This window comes from Thamnophis elegans, chromosome 5 (assembly GCF_009769535.1).
Source record: "Thamnophis elegans isolate rThaEle1 chromosome 5, rThaEle1.pri, whole genome shotgun sequence".
Lineage (NCBI taxonomy): Eukaryota > Metazoa > Chordata > Lepidosauria > Squamata > Colubridae > Thamnophis > Thamnophis elegans.
The window spans coordinates 30,389,704-30,406,846 of record NC_045545.1 but is presented as its reverse complement, the minus strand read 5'-3'; the positions used below and the strand labels follow the sequence as shown (position 1 = coordinate 30,406,846).

At 43.1% G+C, this 17,143-nt stretch overlaps 1 protein-coding gene across 1 annotated transcript in view; it reads left to right on the top strand.

Moving 5' to 3' along the window:
• C8A (complement C8 alpha chain) overlaps positions 1-17,143 on the top strand; it is a 54,270-nt gene that overhangs the window by 7,320 nt on the left and 29,807 nt on the right. The window contains exons 4-7 of the mRNA XM_032218470.1: positions 3,596-3,734; positions 7,490-7,679; positions 15,515-15,715; positions 16,504-16,744. Of these exons, the coding sequence (XP_032074361.1) occupies positions 3,596-3,734; positions 7,490-7,679; positions 15,515-15,715; positions 16,504-16,744 (771 nt within the window). The remainder of the gene's footprint in view (positions 1-3,595; positions 3,735-7,489; positions 7,680-15,514; positions 15,716-16,503; positions 16,745-17,143) is intronic.

Sequence of the window (17,143 nt, the reverse complement as noted above, 5' to 3'; positions counted from 1 at the left end):
ATAGGTATACATTCACATAGTTATTCTTTTTCTTTGCCATTCTTACATTATTATTATTCCATTTAAAAGGGTATAAGGTATAATTTGGAATGTATTATTTACCATTCTTCACACCTGCTATGACACCACCTTATTTTCTCTTTCTTTTCTTTTCTCCCTCCCTTCCTTCTCTACTTACTTCCTTCCTCCTCTCCTTCCCCTTCTTCCTTCCCTTACTTCTCCCCTACTCCTACACTCTGTCTTCTCCTTCTTACCCTCTCTCCTTCTCTTTTTCTCTCTTCCTCCCTCCTCTCCTTCTCTTTCTCTCCCTCCCACCCTCCTCTCCTTACCTCTTTCTTCTTTCCCTACCTCTCCTCCACATCTCACCTTATTTTCTTTCTTTTCTTTTCTCCCTCCCTTCCTTCTCTACTTTCTTCCTTCCTCCTCTCCTTCCCCTTCTTCCTTCCCTTACTTCTCCCCTACTTCTACCCTCTTTCTTCTCCTTCCTACCCTTTCTCCTTCTCTTTTTCTCCCTTCCACCCACCTCTCTTACTTCTTTCTTCTTCCCCTACCTCTCCTCCACATTTCTTCTTCCTCTCCTACTATCTCTCCTTCTCTCTCTCTCTCCCACCCTCCACTTCTTTCCTTTCCTTCGTCCCTCCATTCTCTACTTCCTTCCTCCCCTACTTTCCTTCTTTCTTCCCTTCCTTTCTTTTTTATTGTTATAGGTGTCTCTTTCAAATCCAGTTTATGTTTTCTTGAGGGTGTTATTTCCACAAGTCCATTTTTTTTTCATATCACTTCCTTTTTTCTCTATCATTCTACAGTTCTATATGCCAGCTATCATCCTGATTTGATTTCACCAATCATGACCCCCTTGTTTTACTCATAATTATTATTTTTGAGAGTTGTTCTATTCTTTCATTGCTTTTTATTTCTTTGCTCCATCCATCTATCCCAATTAACCCATATCTGGTCTACTTTCAATTTCTTAGGAATATTAAACATCTGGGCTCTTTTTTTTTTAGTGAGTTCAGTCCATTCAAGTTTATTGACATAATTGTTATTTCTTGATCCATCTTTAGTTGAGATTGTTTCTTTTACTTCTAGTTTGTATCTGACTTTTCCCTCTCGCGCCTTCCTTCTCTGCTCTCTCTCTTTCTTGCCTCTGTTCTTCTTTCCTGCTTCTTCCGCTGTCTTCCTTCTCTGCTCTTTCTCTTTCTTGCCTCTGTTCTTCTCTCCTGCTTCTTTCGCTGTCTTCTGATGTTTCTTCCACTTGACCTCTGTATTCTAGTTCCTCTTTGTTTCCTTGTTTTCCTTCCCTATTACAGTGTTCTTCATAGAATTTGTGTGCTTCTTCTAAATTCTATATCTTATATCTTTTTCCTTGACAAGATACCAAAACCCCTTCTGGTACCAGCCATCTGTACATAATTCTGTTTTTATTCAACTCGTTTGTTAAAAATTGGTATTGCCTGCGTTGTTCCCGGATTCTCTATGGGATCTGTTTAAGCATGGTCAGCTCTTTTCCCTGTAGTATAATCATCTCTTCTCTGGTTTTTTTTGTACACTTCATCTCTGGCAGTTTTCTTAGTGAATCTTACATGTACTTCTCTCGGGAGCCTATGTCTCCTTGCATAATTAGTATTCACCCTGTAAGCTTCATCAATAATTCCTCTCAGTTCCTGTTCTGTTTTTTGCAGAAATTCAGTAAGGATATTAATCATTTTTCCTTTCAGATCTTCCTCCTTCTCTTCCGGTATGTTTTGAAATCTTAGGTAGAATGCCACTTTTTCGTTTTCGAGTCGGATTATTGACAATTCCAATTCTTTATTAAGTTGCCTATATTCTATTTCCATTTTTCCCATCTTCTGATCTGAGTGTTGTATTTTTTCTTCCATACATTGGATTTTCTGTTCGTTGATTGTTAAGGCATTCTGTATCTTTTCAACTTTATCATCTACATTTTTGATTGTTCCTTTCAATTCTCCCATTTCCTTTTTTAATTCTTCATGATTTTTCCTTGTCTCTACTTGGCTTATAGCCAAGGTCTCCTGAATCATCTGTAGCATCGATTGCATGTTTTGCATCGTAGGTGCTGGTCCCGCTGATTCTGCCATCTTTTCCCCTTTCTCCAACCCCCACGCACTCTCCATTGTTTTTTTATTTGAGGAGGGGGCGTTGCTGAACTCACAATGGATATGGTCTTTTTCACTAATTTTGATGAGGTTGCCATTTTTAACCCCATTTTTTGACCTTGCCCACGATTGGTTATAACTTTTACCTTATTTATACCTTGTCAGTAATATCCACAATATATTATAATTATTATAATTGTATAAACCAATATTCAACAACAATTCCACAATTATCCTTCCTTGGTATCACCTTTCAATACTTAAACAGTCTTATGTAATAATACTAGTAATATTCTATTTGATTAATTTGATTAGTAAATATCATAAATTTATATATCACACCCTATTCTTATATCAATAAATGTCTCTCAGTTTTTTCGGTTGTTCAATATTCAGTTCTAATAATTAGTCTCTCTAAGTCACTCTCTCCTTCGTGTTATTGTTAATGTCCTTGAAGCAAAAGACAGACCTCTATTTCTTGTCTCTGGCACTGCTCCAAGCTCCTAGTCAGCTCAATATCAAATACTTAAAAAATTCAACCCAGCGGCAGAAGAACTGGTAAGCAGAAAAAAAGGGAACTCCGTTTGCCAACCCGAGTATTATGCAGTCACTTCTTTAAACCTTCCAAATCCTTCCGGCAAATTTTATCCCCTGAAGTCCATGTCAGGATTTTGTTCTTACTGTGGCTGATCTTAAGGTTTCTGCGGCTGTCCCTTCCTGTCCGTTCTAACTCAGCCTCTTTGCACTGCTTCTTTTTGGCAAAATTAAACTGTAAAAAATAGGGTCTCTCCCGGCTCCTTCTTCTCTCAGCTCACCCATTTTGCCAGTTTTGCGTTGCTTTCCTCTCTGGATTGTTGGCAATAATAACCAGCACCTGAATTCGACTGCTTCTATTCTGTTTCTTCCTTCTATGCGGCCGCCATTGCTCAGTCCTAACCAGATGGTAGGATATTTCTTTGTCTGTTTAGAGGGGTTTCTCCTATCTGCCGGGGGATTTGCCTTACCACCCCGGCGTCTGCAGAATATCCCCTTTGATCTGCTGGTCTCTTCGGGACCAGCAGTGCTCCAAAAGTGAGCCCACACAAAGAAATTAGAGTTAGGGGTTAGCGGAGCTCCCTTACCCCGCTCTAGGCACAGTGATGTCACCACCCGGAAGCCGTAAGTGCTAATTTTTTATTAGCATGATATATGTCAGGATATTATGGTCACAGACCATAGTTAAACAGCCTAGCTTAACATTTTGTGTAAAGTCCAAGGTTTCTAATTAACAGAGATGTACCTTTCCTGAAGAGGACCAGCACTTAGGCTTCATAAACACCTTTGGCTTAGGTCAAAGGTGTAAAAGTGTAAGGTGAGCAAGAATGTGAAAAAATCTGACCCAAATTATTTTTTAAGCATGCGAGGAAAATATTTTTAAATCCAACTTTAGATCAAGCAGAGATTCCAGAAATAGATAAATAACAATATTTGTACTTCAGGACGTTGCATTAAACGTCACCTAGTCTGCAATGGAGAATTAGACTGCAGGGATGGATCCGATGAGGATGGTTGTGATGATGCTGAAAGTACATGTGACTATCCAGATCCAGTCCCAGGAATTGAACTAGTTTCAAGAGGGTAAGTAGAAATGGTCCCCCGCAGAGTCATTTAAAAAAAAAATCAAATAGAAACAAAAATCTTACTTCCAGTTTTGATAAGTTTGCGTCCAGTGTGCAAATGTTTTCAGTTTTTCTAATTTCTTCCCGTGGTGCCTGTGAATTTAGAATTTATTCTGATGCTGTACAAAATAATTGCAAGGTGGATGCCCAGCCTTTCTCTTATAAAAAATCCAATGGAAGGAATTTCCTTCATCTGTTGGGATTTAGGATGCTGACCATTTAAGACTGGGTTCCCAACCTCTGAACTGTAAACTGGCCACAGCCCGTTGGGAACCAAAGTGGTGTGAGATCATGTAAAGGTTCTTTTGCACATACACAGGGTTTATGTTCTGTGTGTGTGAAATCAATCCCTCCCCCTCCCCACATTGCTGAAGCTTCTGCTGCTGCCAGTCTGTGGAACCAAAATGGTTGGAGACCCCTGCTTAAAGAGATGACTGCATAAGGAAAGGCAATACATTCAAATATGCCCTTTGGTCATTTCACAACTATGCACAAGATCTCTTATCCCATTCATTGATATTTCAATGACAAGCCAAAATGTTGACCCTCATCAAATTAAGAAACAGTTGAAAAATTTCAGATTTTTAAAAATAGAACAACATTAATTTTTTTGCCTCATTTACAGCATGTGGTAGAAAAAATGTTTACTTTTATCCATCGCATTGTGCCATATTCTGAAATGCACATTTTAGAACTCAACCAAGTTAGGATAGAGATTTTATGAATGCCATAGGAATAGATTCTTCATCTAATCTGTTTTATAATAGTCCAGTTTGGCAAGAAGCCATTACATCAAATTTCAAAAATAGACTAAATTCTCTAGATAGATAAAAGGTTACCTGGTTTCTCATTCTGTTTTAAATACTGAGAATTATTCAGTGCATTTACAACATCATTTCATCTGGGAAAAATCTCTCAGTGGCTTAAAGAGTAAGCACTGATTTGACAGCTTATCATCCTCACCGCACTCATATACTCTTTTTTTAAAAAGTCTGATGTTTATAATTTACTGGATTTATTAGCAATGCAATAATAATGGCTGAAAGATAAATATTATGAGTTTGATAATGCAATAGCTGCATAGTTTGTGCAGTCTGCCTTTAGTAAGTTACACAAGGACAGAAGGGTTTATAAAGAATGTGCCAATACATGCAAATAACTGGAAAAATGAGTGATCTTAATAAACCAAGGATCCTGAGAAAGAGGACAGAATTTGAAATACTTATGCAGACTCAATGTCATTTATTAGGATGTATCTATATATAGTTATTCCTGGAGACAGAATATCTTTTTAAAGTATGATAGAATTCATATAAACATTCAAAGAAGGAAGGAAAGGAGGAACAGAAAGCATGAGAGAGAGAGGGCAGCTATTAAGATCTTTTTCCTATATTTTTTCTTTATTATTTTATTCCTTTGCCTTTAAAAAAACTTTTAATCACTTTTATAAAACTTTTATATTTTCATTTCTCTCTAGTATAAAGTTGATTTTATGCAAGCATTCATTTCATTTTTCTTTCTTTTCCCTTTTTGTTGTTTGTTTTATTTAATAAAAAATAAAAAATACACAAAAATTGGTTTGGGAAATAATCGGGTCACAACTTCCTGAGTTACTACTTATAAGAGTTGGATGCAGAGCAACACTGAAGATGTAACGTAGTTTGGATAATGAAATGTCTGCATGGAAATAATCAAACTCAGAGTGCATCAAGGACCCCTCATTTCAACCCCAAGCTATAAATATTCTCCTTTATTGGTACCATTTTTTATGTCTGTCCTGTTGTGGCATGATCATGTGCCTTGTTTCTACTATTTGGATAACTTCAGTAACTGCTAAGTAACCTCACCCCTTTGGTGCCACTAATGCTTCCTTGTCCGGTGGTTACACAGGCAGCCAAAAAGCCCATTGGTTCAAACCTAGAGGCTAATTATATAGTTGCAATGCTAGGAACATTCCTCACTTATTACCAAGTTACATCACAGGTAGTCCTAAATTTATGAGCACAATCGGGACCAGTATTTTTACTGCCAATCCAGGTGGTTGCATCCGATTATTATTTTTTTGCCACACTTTTAAAGCAAATCATTGCACTTAAGAAAATTACCCATTCGTTAAATGAATCCAGTTTCCCCATTGACTTTGCTTGTTGGAACCTGGCTGGGAAGGTCACAAATACTGATTACATGACCTGGGGTTCCATCATCAATACATGTTTTCAAATGCTCAAATTCTGATCATATAACTATGAAGATGCTGGCATAGTTGCAAGTGCAAGGACTGGTCATAAGTCACTTTGTTCAGTGCTGCTGCAACTTTAGACACTAAACGGCGAGTTGCAAGTTGAGGACTACCTGTATTGTAGGTTAACTATAACCAGTTGCATATAAGTAACAGCTGAGGTAACTACACCTAAAAGAAAGGTGTTAACATAGCTGCAATTTCAAGGAAACCTCACGTTTAAGGAACAAAAATGGACTTTTGTTCACTAGTTCATGTCTGTCAAAGAAGAGACGGAAAAAGATATTGTAGGTATGGGATACAAAGATGACATACTGTGGGTTTTAAATTGGCAATGAAAGCATATCAACATGTTAATTGCATACAGGTAGTCCTCAACTTACAACAGTTCGCTTATTGACCATTCAAAGTTACAACAGCGTTCAAAAAGTGACCTATGACCATGTTTCGCACTTATGACCATTGCAGCATCCTCACGGTCACGTGATTTACATTTGGATGCTTGACAACTGGTTCATATTTATAACAGTTGCAGTGTCCGGTGTGTGTGTGTGTGTGTGTGTGTGTGTGGGTGTCATGTGATCACCTTTTGTGACCTTATGAACAGTGGTGGGATTCAAATAATTTAATAACTGGTTCTCTGCCCTAATTATTTCTTCCAACAACCATTTCACCAAACTGCTCAGAAAGTTAACAACCGAAGTGGTGGGAACTGGCTGAATCCTACCACTGCCTTATGACAAGCAAAGTCACTGGGGAAGCCAGGTTCACTTAACAATCATGTTACTAATTTAACAACTGCAGTGGTTCATTTAACAACTGTGGCAAGAAATGTCATAAAATGTGGCAAAACTCACTTAACAAATTTAACACCATCAATTTTGGGCTCAATTGTGGTTGTAAGTTGAGAACTACCTGTATTTATGCAGAGGTACATTCCACAGGATTTCACTGAATTTTACTCTTAGATATATACTCATAGGATTCAAACTAATTTGTGCCAAATAGAAAACATCTCAAAAGTATGCTTGAAAATGTATCCACACTATGACACATACTTCAAATGCATTATCAAAATATATTTCTACAACTGTACCCAAAGACAATATTATCATAAAAGAGTGCAATGAATTAAAAAGTAAATGTGAACCATTATCACATTTCATGCACTCAGTATTAAAACGTCCTTCATCCTAATCTGCTTTGGTGCAAACTGAGAACTTTTACAACTTTTACCAGTTTATTGTGTTGTCATCTATGTGTCTAGAAATAAAAACTAATTACACATATTTAGAAGTAAAGAAATAGAGAATCACAGCTTTAATTGGCCTACATCTGAATCATTCCCCAGAATTATTATTTTTTTTGGGGGGGGGGGAAGAGAGTTTCTAGGATGCTTAAGAACTGGAATACTCTTTGCCACAGAACACACCAATGCTGCTTTACCTATCTGCCTTTCTCCTTCTTTATTAAAGATTCAACATCCTTACACAAAAGCCAGCACTGTTAGTCTATGACCCTAAATATTTTGGAGGCCAGTGTGAAACTGTTTATAATGGAGAATGGCGAGAACTGAAGTATGACTCGACATGTGAACATTTGTATTATGGGGAGGATGAGAAATATTTCCGAAAGTCCTACAATGTTCATTTCTACCAATTTCTAGTAAGTACGTGGGTGCATTTGTGTGCTTAACATTAAGGTTTCAATAACCCGGGAATAGGGGTGGGTTGCTGCCAGCGTTACTGCCGGTTCGCTACTCGCGCACAGTTGCCTATAAATTGTTCTGCGCATATGCAGAACATTTAAAAAGGACTAAAAATATGCCAGCAAGGCATGGGCGACTGGGGAACTGGTTTGGGGGGGGGGAGGGTGGCCAGCCTGCTGGCCCTACCGGTTCAGTGACCCAGTTGCAATTTCCACTACCAGTTTGCTCAAACCGATGTGAACCGGTAGCAACCCATCTCTGCCCTGGACCTATGCACGGGAAGACCTAATGCAGTAGAGTTATATATTGAATGGTATTAGCCAAATTTCCTGCTTTGAGTTATATAAAAAAGGCATCAACAGTTTCATTGAAGACACCAAGAAGAATATTATATCTTCAGGAATGAGACAGAGGCTCGTGTCCGGTAACTCTGTAACCAATTTATTTTAACACAACTTGTAACAGTAACAGGTAACAACCAGGCAGGGTGCTGGTTTAACAATGTAGCAACAGAAGGATGATCTGTGTAGAGAGAGAGGCAGAGAAGCAGCTCCAGCTGGATTGGAGTGTTCGTCTGCTCTGGTGCTGAACAACTGACAGTTTGAACGAGTCTGCCTTTTATAGTTCCTCAGACTCGCCCGGCAACTGACAGGCGCGTCTGATTGGCTAAGACGCACCTGGCTGCTGCCGAGCTGTCATTCGTAACAGCGAGGACTAACTTTTACTATACAACACTTCTTCCCCCCCAGCTGTGCGCATGCGTGATGTTTGCGCACGCGTAGTCTTGTAAGTATACAGGAGAACGGCGGACACGCCCCGAACGCCGCAATTGCATTGCAGGCGGATCATCGCATTGATGTCCCTGTCTGAGCTCCTCCCCTCGGGGAGTGAAGCTCCAGGTGACGTCTGATGGCAGAGGAACCCTGAATGGATGACTCCCACTGAATGGTAAGCTGGGCAAAGGGGGCGCGGCCGAGGATGTTGACGGCTTATGACTAGGCCGGTAGGCGGCCTCTGGAAGGGGAAGGCTAGGTCTATTTTGGCCTAAACGTAATGGGTTGGGGTTTTCAACTCCGGATTGAGAAGCACTGCTGGGCTGTGATACTGAGCTAGGCTGGCCTGGATTGGAGAAGGCTGGAGAGTTGTGGTTATTTAACTGCGGTTGCGGGTTCAGGTCTGGCTGAGAAACGGTTAAGCCAGGACCTTGCGTGTCGGCTTGAGAATCATTTTCTGATGACCGTCGTTGTCTCAATTGATCCAGGTGTCTTCTCCAGGTTGATCCATCTGAAACTCGAATCCTGTAGGAAACGGGCCCTGTTATTTCGGTTATAATTGCAGGCACCCATCTCGTCTCTCCTCCATAGTTTCTAGCCCAAACCAGGTCCCCAGGCTTAAAAGTGCGGGAGGGGGTTGGAGGCCCCAGGTTGCCAGACTGAATTCCTGAATAGACGGGATGCAATCTATCCAGGGTGGTGCGCAGGCGCCTGCCCATCAACATCTCCGCGGGGCTTTTCTGTGTCAGGGGGCAAGGTGTGGAGTGCTGTGCCAATAAGTAAGCATCCACCCTTGCCTGCCAGTCTCCACGGTTTAGACGGCCCAAAGCCTCCTTGGCAGATCTAACCGCCCTTTCCGCTCGGCCATTGCTGGCCGGGTGGTAAGGGGCAACCAGCGCGTGGCGGACCCCTTGCTCGGCCAGGTATGTTTGGAACGTTGTAGACGTGAATTGCGGGCCGTTGTCGGACACTACTGTGTCCGGCAACCCGTGGGTTGCGAACAATCGTCGCAAGGCTCGCACAGTACTGTCAGATGTGGTGGAGTGCATGAGCAATACTTCCACCCATCGAGAGTACGCGTCCACAACTATAAGGAAAGTCTGGCCGTGAAAGGGGCCAGCGAAATCTATATGTATTCTAGACCAGGGACCCCGAGGCATCTCCCATTCCCGGGAGGGAGAGGAAGGAGGAGATGGTCGGGACTGCTGGCAGGTTTCGCATTTGGCGACCCAGGCTTCGATCTCTGCATCTAACCCTGGCCACCAAACGAAACTGCGAGCAAGGGCCTTCATTCTGCTTACTCAGGGGTGACTTTCATGGAGACGTTGCAGAATCTGTTGTCGGAGGACCGTTGGGATGACCACACGGTCGCCCCACAGTAGGCAGCCTGAATGTATAGAAAGCTCCCACTGTCTGTTCTTGAAGTGCTTGAACTGAGGTGGTAACTCACCCGCAGGCCAGCCTCTCAGGACCCAGTTCAATAGCTGTGACAGTGTGGGGTCAGACCGAGAGTAGGCGGCCACATCGGTAGAAGTCAATAGCAATTCTAACTGAGCAATTGCCAGAACAGAACGGCAAGGAACCGCTTGATCTTCCGTGTCCGGAAGAGGGCAGCGACTAAGGGCATCTGCATGCCCTATTTGCTTGCCCGGACGGTAGCACAGGGCGTAAGAATACGCCGCTAAGAACTCCGTCCAGCGGGTCATCCTTGGGGACAGGATAGGAGGGGTCGGTCTATCACCAGCCAGTAGCCCAAGGAGTGGCTTATGGTCTGTGAATAGGGTGAAGTGCCGCCCGTATAGGTAGTCGTGAAACTTTTTGATTCCAGACACTGCAGCCAGAGCCTCCTTGTCAATCTGGCTGTAGTTCCTCTCAGCCGAGGACAGTGTTCTGGAATAAAAAGCTATGGGGGCTTCTGAGCCGTTGGGCAGGACGTGACTCAGAACAGCCCCCAAACCGACGGGGGAGGCATCACATGCTAGAGTCAGGGGCATCTTGTCGCTATATTGCACTAAGACTGCCTCTGACGTCAGCAGGGATTTGACAGCCGCGAATGCATGCGCTTCGCGGCTGCCCCATTGCCAAGGCGCGGATCGGTCGAGCAACCGATGTAGCGGCTCGGCTAGTGATGCCTTGTGAGGGATGAAAGGCGCATAGAAATTTAGAAGCCCCAGGAACGATTGGAGCTGCGCCTTTGTAGTAGGAGTGGGAGCGTTCCTGATAGCTGCCAATTTAGAAGGGGTAGGATGAATTCCCTGGGCATCAATTGTGAAGCCCAGGAAATCCACTTGGGGCACAGCAAAGAAACATTTGCTGCGTTTAAATTTAAGACCCGCACCCCTGAAATGGTCGAGGACTTTCCTCAGTACTTTGATGAGGTCTGAGCGGCTGTCAGCAGCGATCAGGATGTCATCAAAGTAAGGTACCACTCCAGGGAGCCCATGGAGCAGACGTTCCATGAGGCTCTGGAAAATCCCCGGGGCAACGGAAACGCCGAATTGAAGGCGGCGACAACGGAAAGCCCCCCGGTGGGTGATGATGGTTTGGGCAGCCGCCGCATCGTCATCCACAGGGAGTTGCTGGTAGGCCTGCGCCATATCCAGTTTAGCGAAAATACGGCCCTGCCCCAAGGAATGGAGCAGGTGCTGTACAACAGGGACTGGATAGGGGTTTGCCTGAAGGCCAAGGTTGATGGTCGACTTATAGTCGGCGCAGATCCTAATGGAGCCGTCGGCCTTCACTGCAATCACAATGGGGGTCTCCCAAGGTGAGTGGTCGACGGGCTCCAGTATGCCCTGCGCCACGAGCTTATCGAGCTCAGCTTCAACCTTTGGCCTTAATGCAAAGGGCACCCTGCGGGCCTTCAGTCTGATTGGTGCAACCTGGGGGTCCAAGCTAAGGGATATGGGGCTGCCTTTGTAATGGCCTAGCTGGCCATCAAAGATATCAGCATAGTCTGACAAGACTGCTGCTATGTCTGGGGGCGTGTCCGCAGTAGAATGAATCCCCTGAAGGGAGATACCCAAGGGAGAAAACCATTCTAACCCCAGAATTGCTGGTAAAGGTTTCTGAACAATTAAAGCAGGTAAAACAGCGCAAAACTTGCCATAAGAAACCCTCAAGGCATATGAACCTAGGATAGAGATATGGGAGCCTTGATAGTCTGTTAAAATTGCGTTAAGGGGTGACAAGTGACAACGTTTCACGTGGGGGCACAACATAGAAAAAGTGTCCCAAGAAAGAAGGGATTTTGATGAGCCGGAGTCCACTTCCATCTGACACGGCTTCCCTTCAATCAGTATTTTAATATTGATTTTGTCCGTACCCTGTGAGGATGAGTTGATGGAGGTGTCATGCAGGGACGAAGAAGCTTGATTGATGTTAAAGCATTCGTCTTGACGCTGAGCAGGTTTCCGCTGCTGCGAGCTCTTCGGCAGGGGTGGAGGAGGACCATATGGAGGAGGTGGCTCGATTGCTGCAGAAGGAGTAGGAAGTGAAGCCTTGCAGACATGGGCTAAATGTCCTTTCTTTCCGCAGCGGCGGCAAACCGCTGCCTTGAAGGGGCAATTAGCCCGGGCGTGCGCTCCGCCACAGCCAATGCAAGCAGAGGAGTTTGAAGGGAAACGGCTGATGGCTTGACTCTGTCGAGGCTGCTGACGGCGGGGTTGTGCTCCAAGTCTATCTACCTGAAGTTGTTGTAGATAGTCAGGCAGGGGGGCTAGCTCATCAATTAGATTTGTAATGTACGTTGGCTGCTGGAGCGGAGGAGGAGTTGGAACGGTTGAGGCTTGAGTGGCAGGTAACCCTCCAGCAACCGTCATCTGCGCGAGGTAGCGTTCTATTTCGTTGGAGGATGAATCTGCCAACTCCGCAGCGCGAGCCTCGTCTATGGCATAAGCTAATGTGACCTTAGGCTTGCCCAAAAGTCTACGCCTGAGAAAAATATCCTTTAGGCCACAGACGAATTGCTCTGCGAGATTTGCCTCAAGATCTGGGAACTCACACTGCGCTGCAGCAACTCTCAAGGCTTGCAAAAATTGATTTACCGTTTCTGCAGGCTTTTGGACTCGCCTGCGGTAAGCGAAGCGTCTGGCTATTTGAGATGGAGTAGGTGCGTAGTATGCCTGCAATCCGTCTGTTAGTTCTTGCCAGGTGAGGTCGTACACCGCTCTAGGTGCGGCAAAGGACCTTGCGGTGGCAAACATTTCTGGGCCACAAGCCGTAAGGAAGAACCCACATTTCCTCGCTTGAGACTGACCTTGATGGTTGTTAGCGATTAAAAAGCATTCAAACCGTTCAAGAAATGCCTCCCAGGTTTCACCTCCAACCCCAAAAGGGGCAAACATTGGCATTCCGGCCATAGCAGTTGGTTGGAGAAGTGGCAGTTGGTTCCTTTTTCTTCTGGTTACAGGTCCCCAGTCCTCGTCGCCAGTATTATATCTTCAGGAATGAGACAGAGGCTCGTGTCCGGTAACTCTGTAACCAATTTATTTTAACACAACTTGTAACAGTAACAGGTAACAACCAGGCAGGGTGCTGGTTTAACAATGTAGCAACAGAAGGATGATCTGTGTAGAGAGAGAGGCAGAGAAGCAGCTCCAGCTGGACTGGAGTGTTCGTCTGCTCTGGTGCTGAACAACTGACAGTTTGAACGAGTCTGCCTTTTATAGTTCCTCAGACTCGCCCGGCAACTGACAGGCGCGTCTGATTGGCTAAGACGCGCCTGGCTGCTGCCGAGCTGTCATTCGTAACAGCGAGGACTAACTTTTACTATACAACAAAGAAGACCTACTCTGGACTGATAGATTTTAAATGAGATAATGATCAATTCCTTCGGTGTTTGTTTGCTTCTAATGTGATAACTGAGGCCAGGATTTGGTCCCCTCCTGCTGAGGCCAGAATGAAAACTCGGAATGATCTATTGCAGGAATCAAATCAGGTTTTTTTTGCCTTGTGCAATTTTACCTAAAATCTAGCCTATTAGCACCGTTATGGGATTATGTACTATTAGATCAAGGTGCAGTATAGTACTGTTTTATTCTGCACTTGAAATACTGCATCTAGTTTTGGTTGCCACAATACAAAAAAGATGTTGAGACTCTAGAAAGAGTGCAGAGAAGAGCAACAAAGATGATTAGGGGATTGGAGGCTAAATTGTACAATGAATAGTTGTGGGAACTGGGAATGTCTAACGAAGAGAACGATTAGGGGGGGAGACGATATCAGTCTTCCAATATTTGAGAGGCTGTCACAGAGAAGAGGGAGTCAACATATTCCCCAAAGCACCTCAGGGCAAGATACAAAGTAATGAATGGAAGCTCAACAGAGAGAGAGCCAGCCTAGAACTAAGAATGAATTTCCTGACAGTGAGGACATTTAATCAGTGGAACAGCTTGTCTACAGTATTTATGGGTGCTCCATCACTTGAGGTTTTAAAGAAAAAAATTGGACAACCATGACCAGAATGGTATAGGGTCTCCTGCTTGAGCAGGGGTTGGAGTAGAAAACCTCCAAGATCTCTTCCAACTCTGTTACTCTGTATTCCCATCAATATATCAAATTTGCATATGTGTGAATACTGCAATGCAGAAGTGGGTTGCTCCCGGTTTGGCCTGGTTCAGCCGAACCGATAATGGTATTTTTGCCTGAGTCGCAGAACTGGAAGCGACCCAGGCTTGCCAGGCCCCCAAACCGATTCCCTCACTGCCGCTGATGTCGCCGCCATTTTGTTTTTTAGTGACTACGAATGTGCAGTTCACTGTAAATTGTTCTGCGCACACACAAAGAACAATTTACGTTGAACAGCGCACACATTGTCCGTGCGTTGCAAACCAGTAGTAAAACTGGTAGCAGCTCACCACTGCTGCAATGGGCCTTTACTTCCAAGTTCAGTGGAAGTTTAGCAGTATATATAAAGATTGGGAGTGAGGTGGGGCAGGAACATCTGAAATAGAATAAAAAAATTCAAAATGGTGCTTACCACCTCCCTTCCCTTTCCTATCTATCTATCTGTCTGTCTGTCCGTCCGTCCGTCCGTCCGTCCGTCCATCCATCCATCCATCCATCCATCCATCCATCCATCCATCCATCCAATTTATTTTCCGCCCATCTAATATCCAAAACTCTGGGCAGCTTACAATATAAAAACATTAAAATCATCCATCATTAAAAAAACAGCAAATAAAAACATTAGCAGATAAAATCGAGGACATAAGATGACAAAGAAAGGAGCCAGACATACAGAGGAGGAGGAGGGGGGTTAGAATTTTGATTCATCAACCACTTCTGTTATGAAGCTCCCCCATTGGGTCCCCAAGCCATCTGCCAAAGCCTGGACTCAAGGCTCTTATGAAACATCAGGAGGGTGCCCAATTTTTATGGGGCTTGATCATGTAGGTGTTACCACTATCTTGTGCCCTGGTGATGAAGTGGTTAAAAATAGTATTGCATGCTAACTCTGCCACTATTTGGAGTTTGATCCTGACAGGCTCAAGTTTGACTCAGCTTTCTATCCTTCCAATAAAATGAGGCCCCAGATTGTTACGGGCAATACGCTGACATTTTAAACCTCCCAGAGAGTGTATAAAGAACTATGAGAAGGTATATAAGTCTTAGTCCTATTGATGTTCCTATTTTCTGATATTACCCTCACAGACGTCCCAACGTATCAGATAGTAGTTTGCACACAGATGTGTACATTTAGCAAAGGCCTCTCTTGCACTCACCAAAGATTAATTCCAGAGTGTCCAGCATCATCTGAATAACATTAAGGCAATATCATATTGGTGGGCAGAAGGTAAAATGTTTGTTCACTGTGATCACAAAATAACTCAGGAAAAAGATATTTGTCCTGCAAAGGCTCAGATAGGATAAATTAGGTGTGCATGTTCTAAAATACCTCAAGAATTCTAGAAGTTGATGTCTAAAAGTCATAAAGGGGCCATAGTTCCTCACCCCTACTCTAGGGTAAAAGAGAATCCATTGTGATGTTAATCCAATTTATTATCTTTTTATTTCAGGCTCAGGCTGATACTGGTGTCTCTTCAGAGTTTTATGATGATTCTGCAGACTTACTGAGGGCCATCAAAAAAGACACCTCTAGAAATGTTGGATTTACAGTTGGCATAGGACCTGCTAGTGTTCCTGTGTCTCTGGAACTGGGCCTAACATTATCAAAGGCTCAGGGGACACTGAACAATTTTACCCAATACAAAGAAAAGGTATTAGAACAGCAAAGATCTCCTTTCTCAATCCTTGTTATTTTCTTAAATCAAATCACTCAGCTCACATTACCCTTTTGAACCAGTAATAGTCATATCTTAATTTATGTGTGTAATTGCACATGTGAGATTATTAGCACTGCTATTGCTCTTATTACACTGAAGTAAAAGGAAGTATTATAATGGAGAATAAAATTATGAAGAATATTGCATACTATCTCCCTCCATCCTGCTTCCTTGACATTAAATATATAAATGAGAATGGTTGAAAAATATATAGAATTATTCATCAGGCAACAGTTGTCAGAGAAAATGTTCCAACAGCAAATCTATCTTTCATTAATGTAAAAAATCAAAAGTTGTAGGAAGTCATTATTTTGCTTATGATTTAGGAAAGCTTGGAAATCAAGAGATGTGAACAGCTTGGTGCTGATCAGTTTTTAAAAGGCTTGTATGGGAACTGGTTACCATCCAGGACTTTGGAATAATTTGCTTCGAGAAACAACTAAAGAGGGTTTTTTAGAGTTGAGGTGGCGCAGTGGTTAGAGAGCAGTACTGCAGGCCACTTCAGCTGACTGCTAGTCGCAGTTTGGCGAATCAAATCTCACCGGCTCAAGGTTGACTCAGCCTTCCATCCTTCCGAGGTGGGTAAAAAATGAGGACCCAGATGTGGGGGCAATATGCTGACTCTGTAAACCGCTTAGAGAGGGCTGAAAGCCCTATGAAGCGATATATAAGTCTAACTGCTATTGCTATGAATGAACTTACCTCTCATGCTTTATCTACAGAATATAGGATTTATTCGGGCCAAAACCAAAGTACAAACAGCTCGTTTCAAGATGAGACGTGATAATATATATTTGGATGAAGACATGTTAGAGTCTCTGATTGAACTTCCAGAGGAATACAATTATGGGATGTACAGCAGATTTATTGATGATTATGGCACTCATTTCATAACATCTGGAACCATTGGAGGCATCTTTGAATACATCCTTGTTGTGAACAAAGACAAAATGATGAGCTCAGGTTTGCATGTTTATTTTATATATTGTTCAGTGAGGGAAGTTTATACATCAAAACACATCTACATGATTAAAGCCAGGTCCAGGCCCAGGATTGATATCTTATATTTATATCTGAAAATGCACCCTGCTCTTCAATTTACTATAAAGGTAAAGGTAAAGGTTCCCCGGCACATGCCTACTAAACATTTCCGGCTCTAGGGGGCAGTGTTCATCTCTTCTAAGCCAAAGAGCCAGGGCTGTCCAAAGACATCTCCGTGGTCATGTGGCCGGCATGACTCAATGCCGAGAGTGCACGGAGTGCTATTAGCTTCCTACCAAAGATGGTCTCTATTTTTCTACTTGCATTTTTTACATGCTTTCAAACTGCTAGGTCGGCAGAAGCTGGTACAAGTAACGGGAG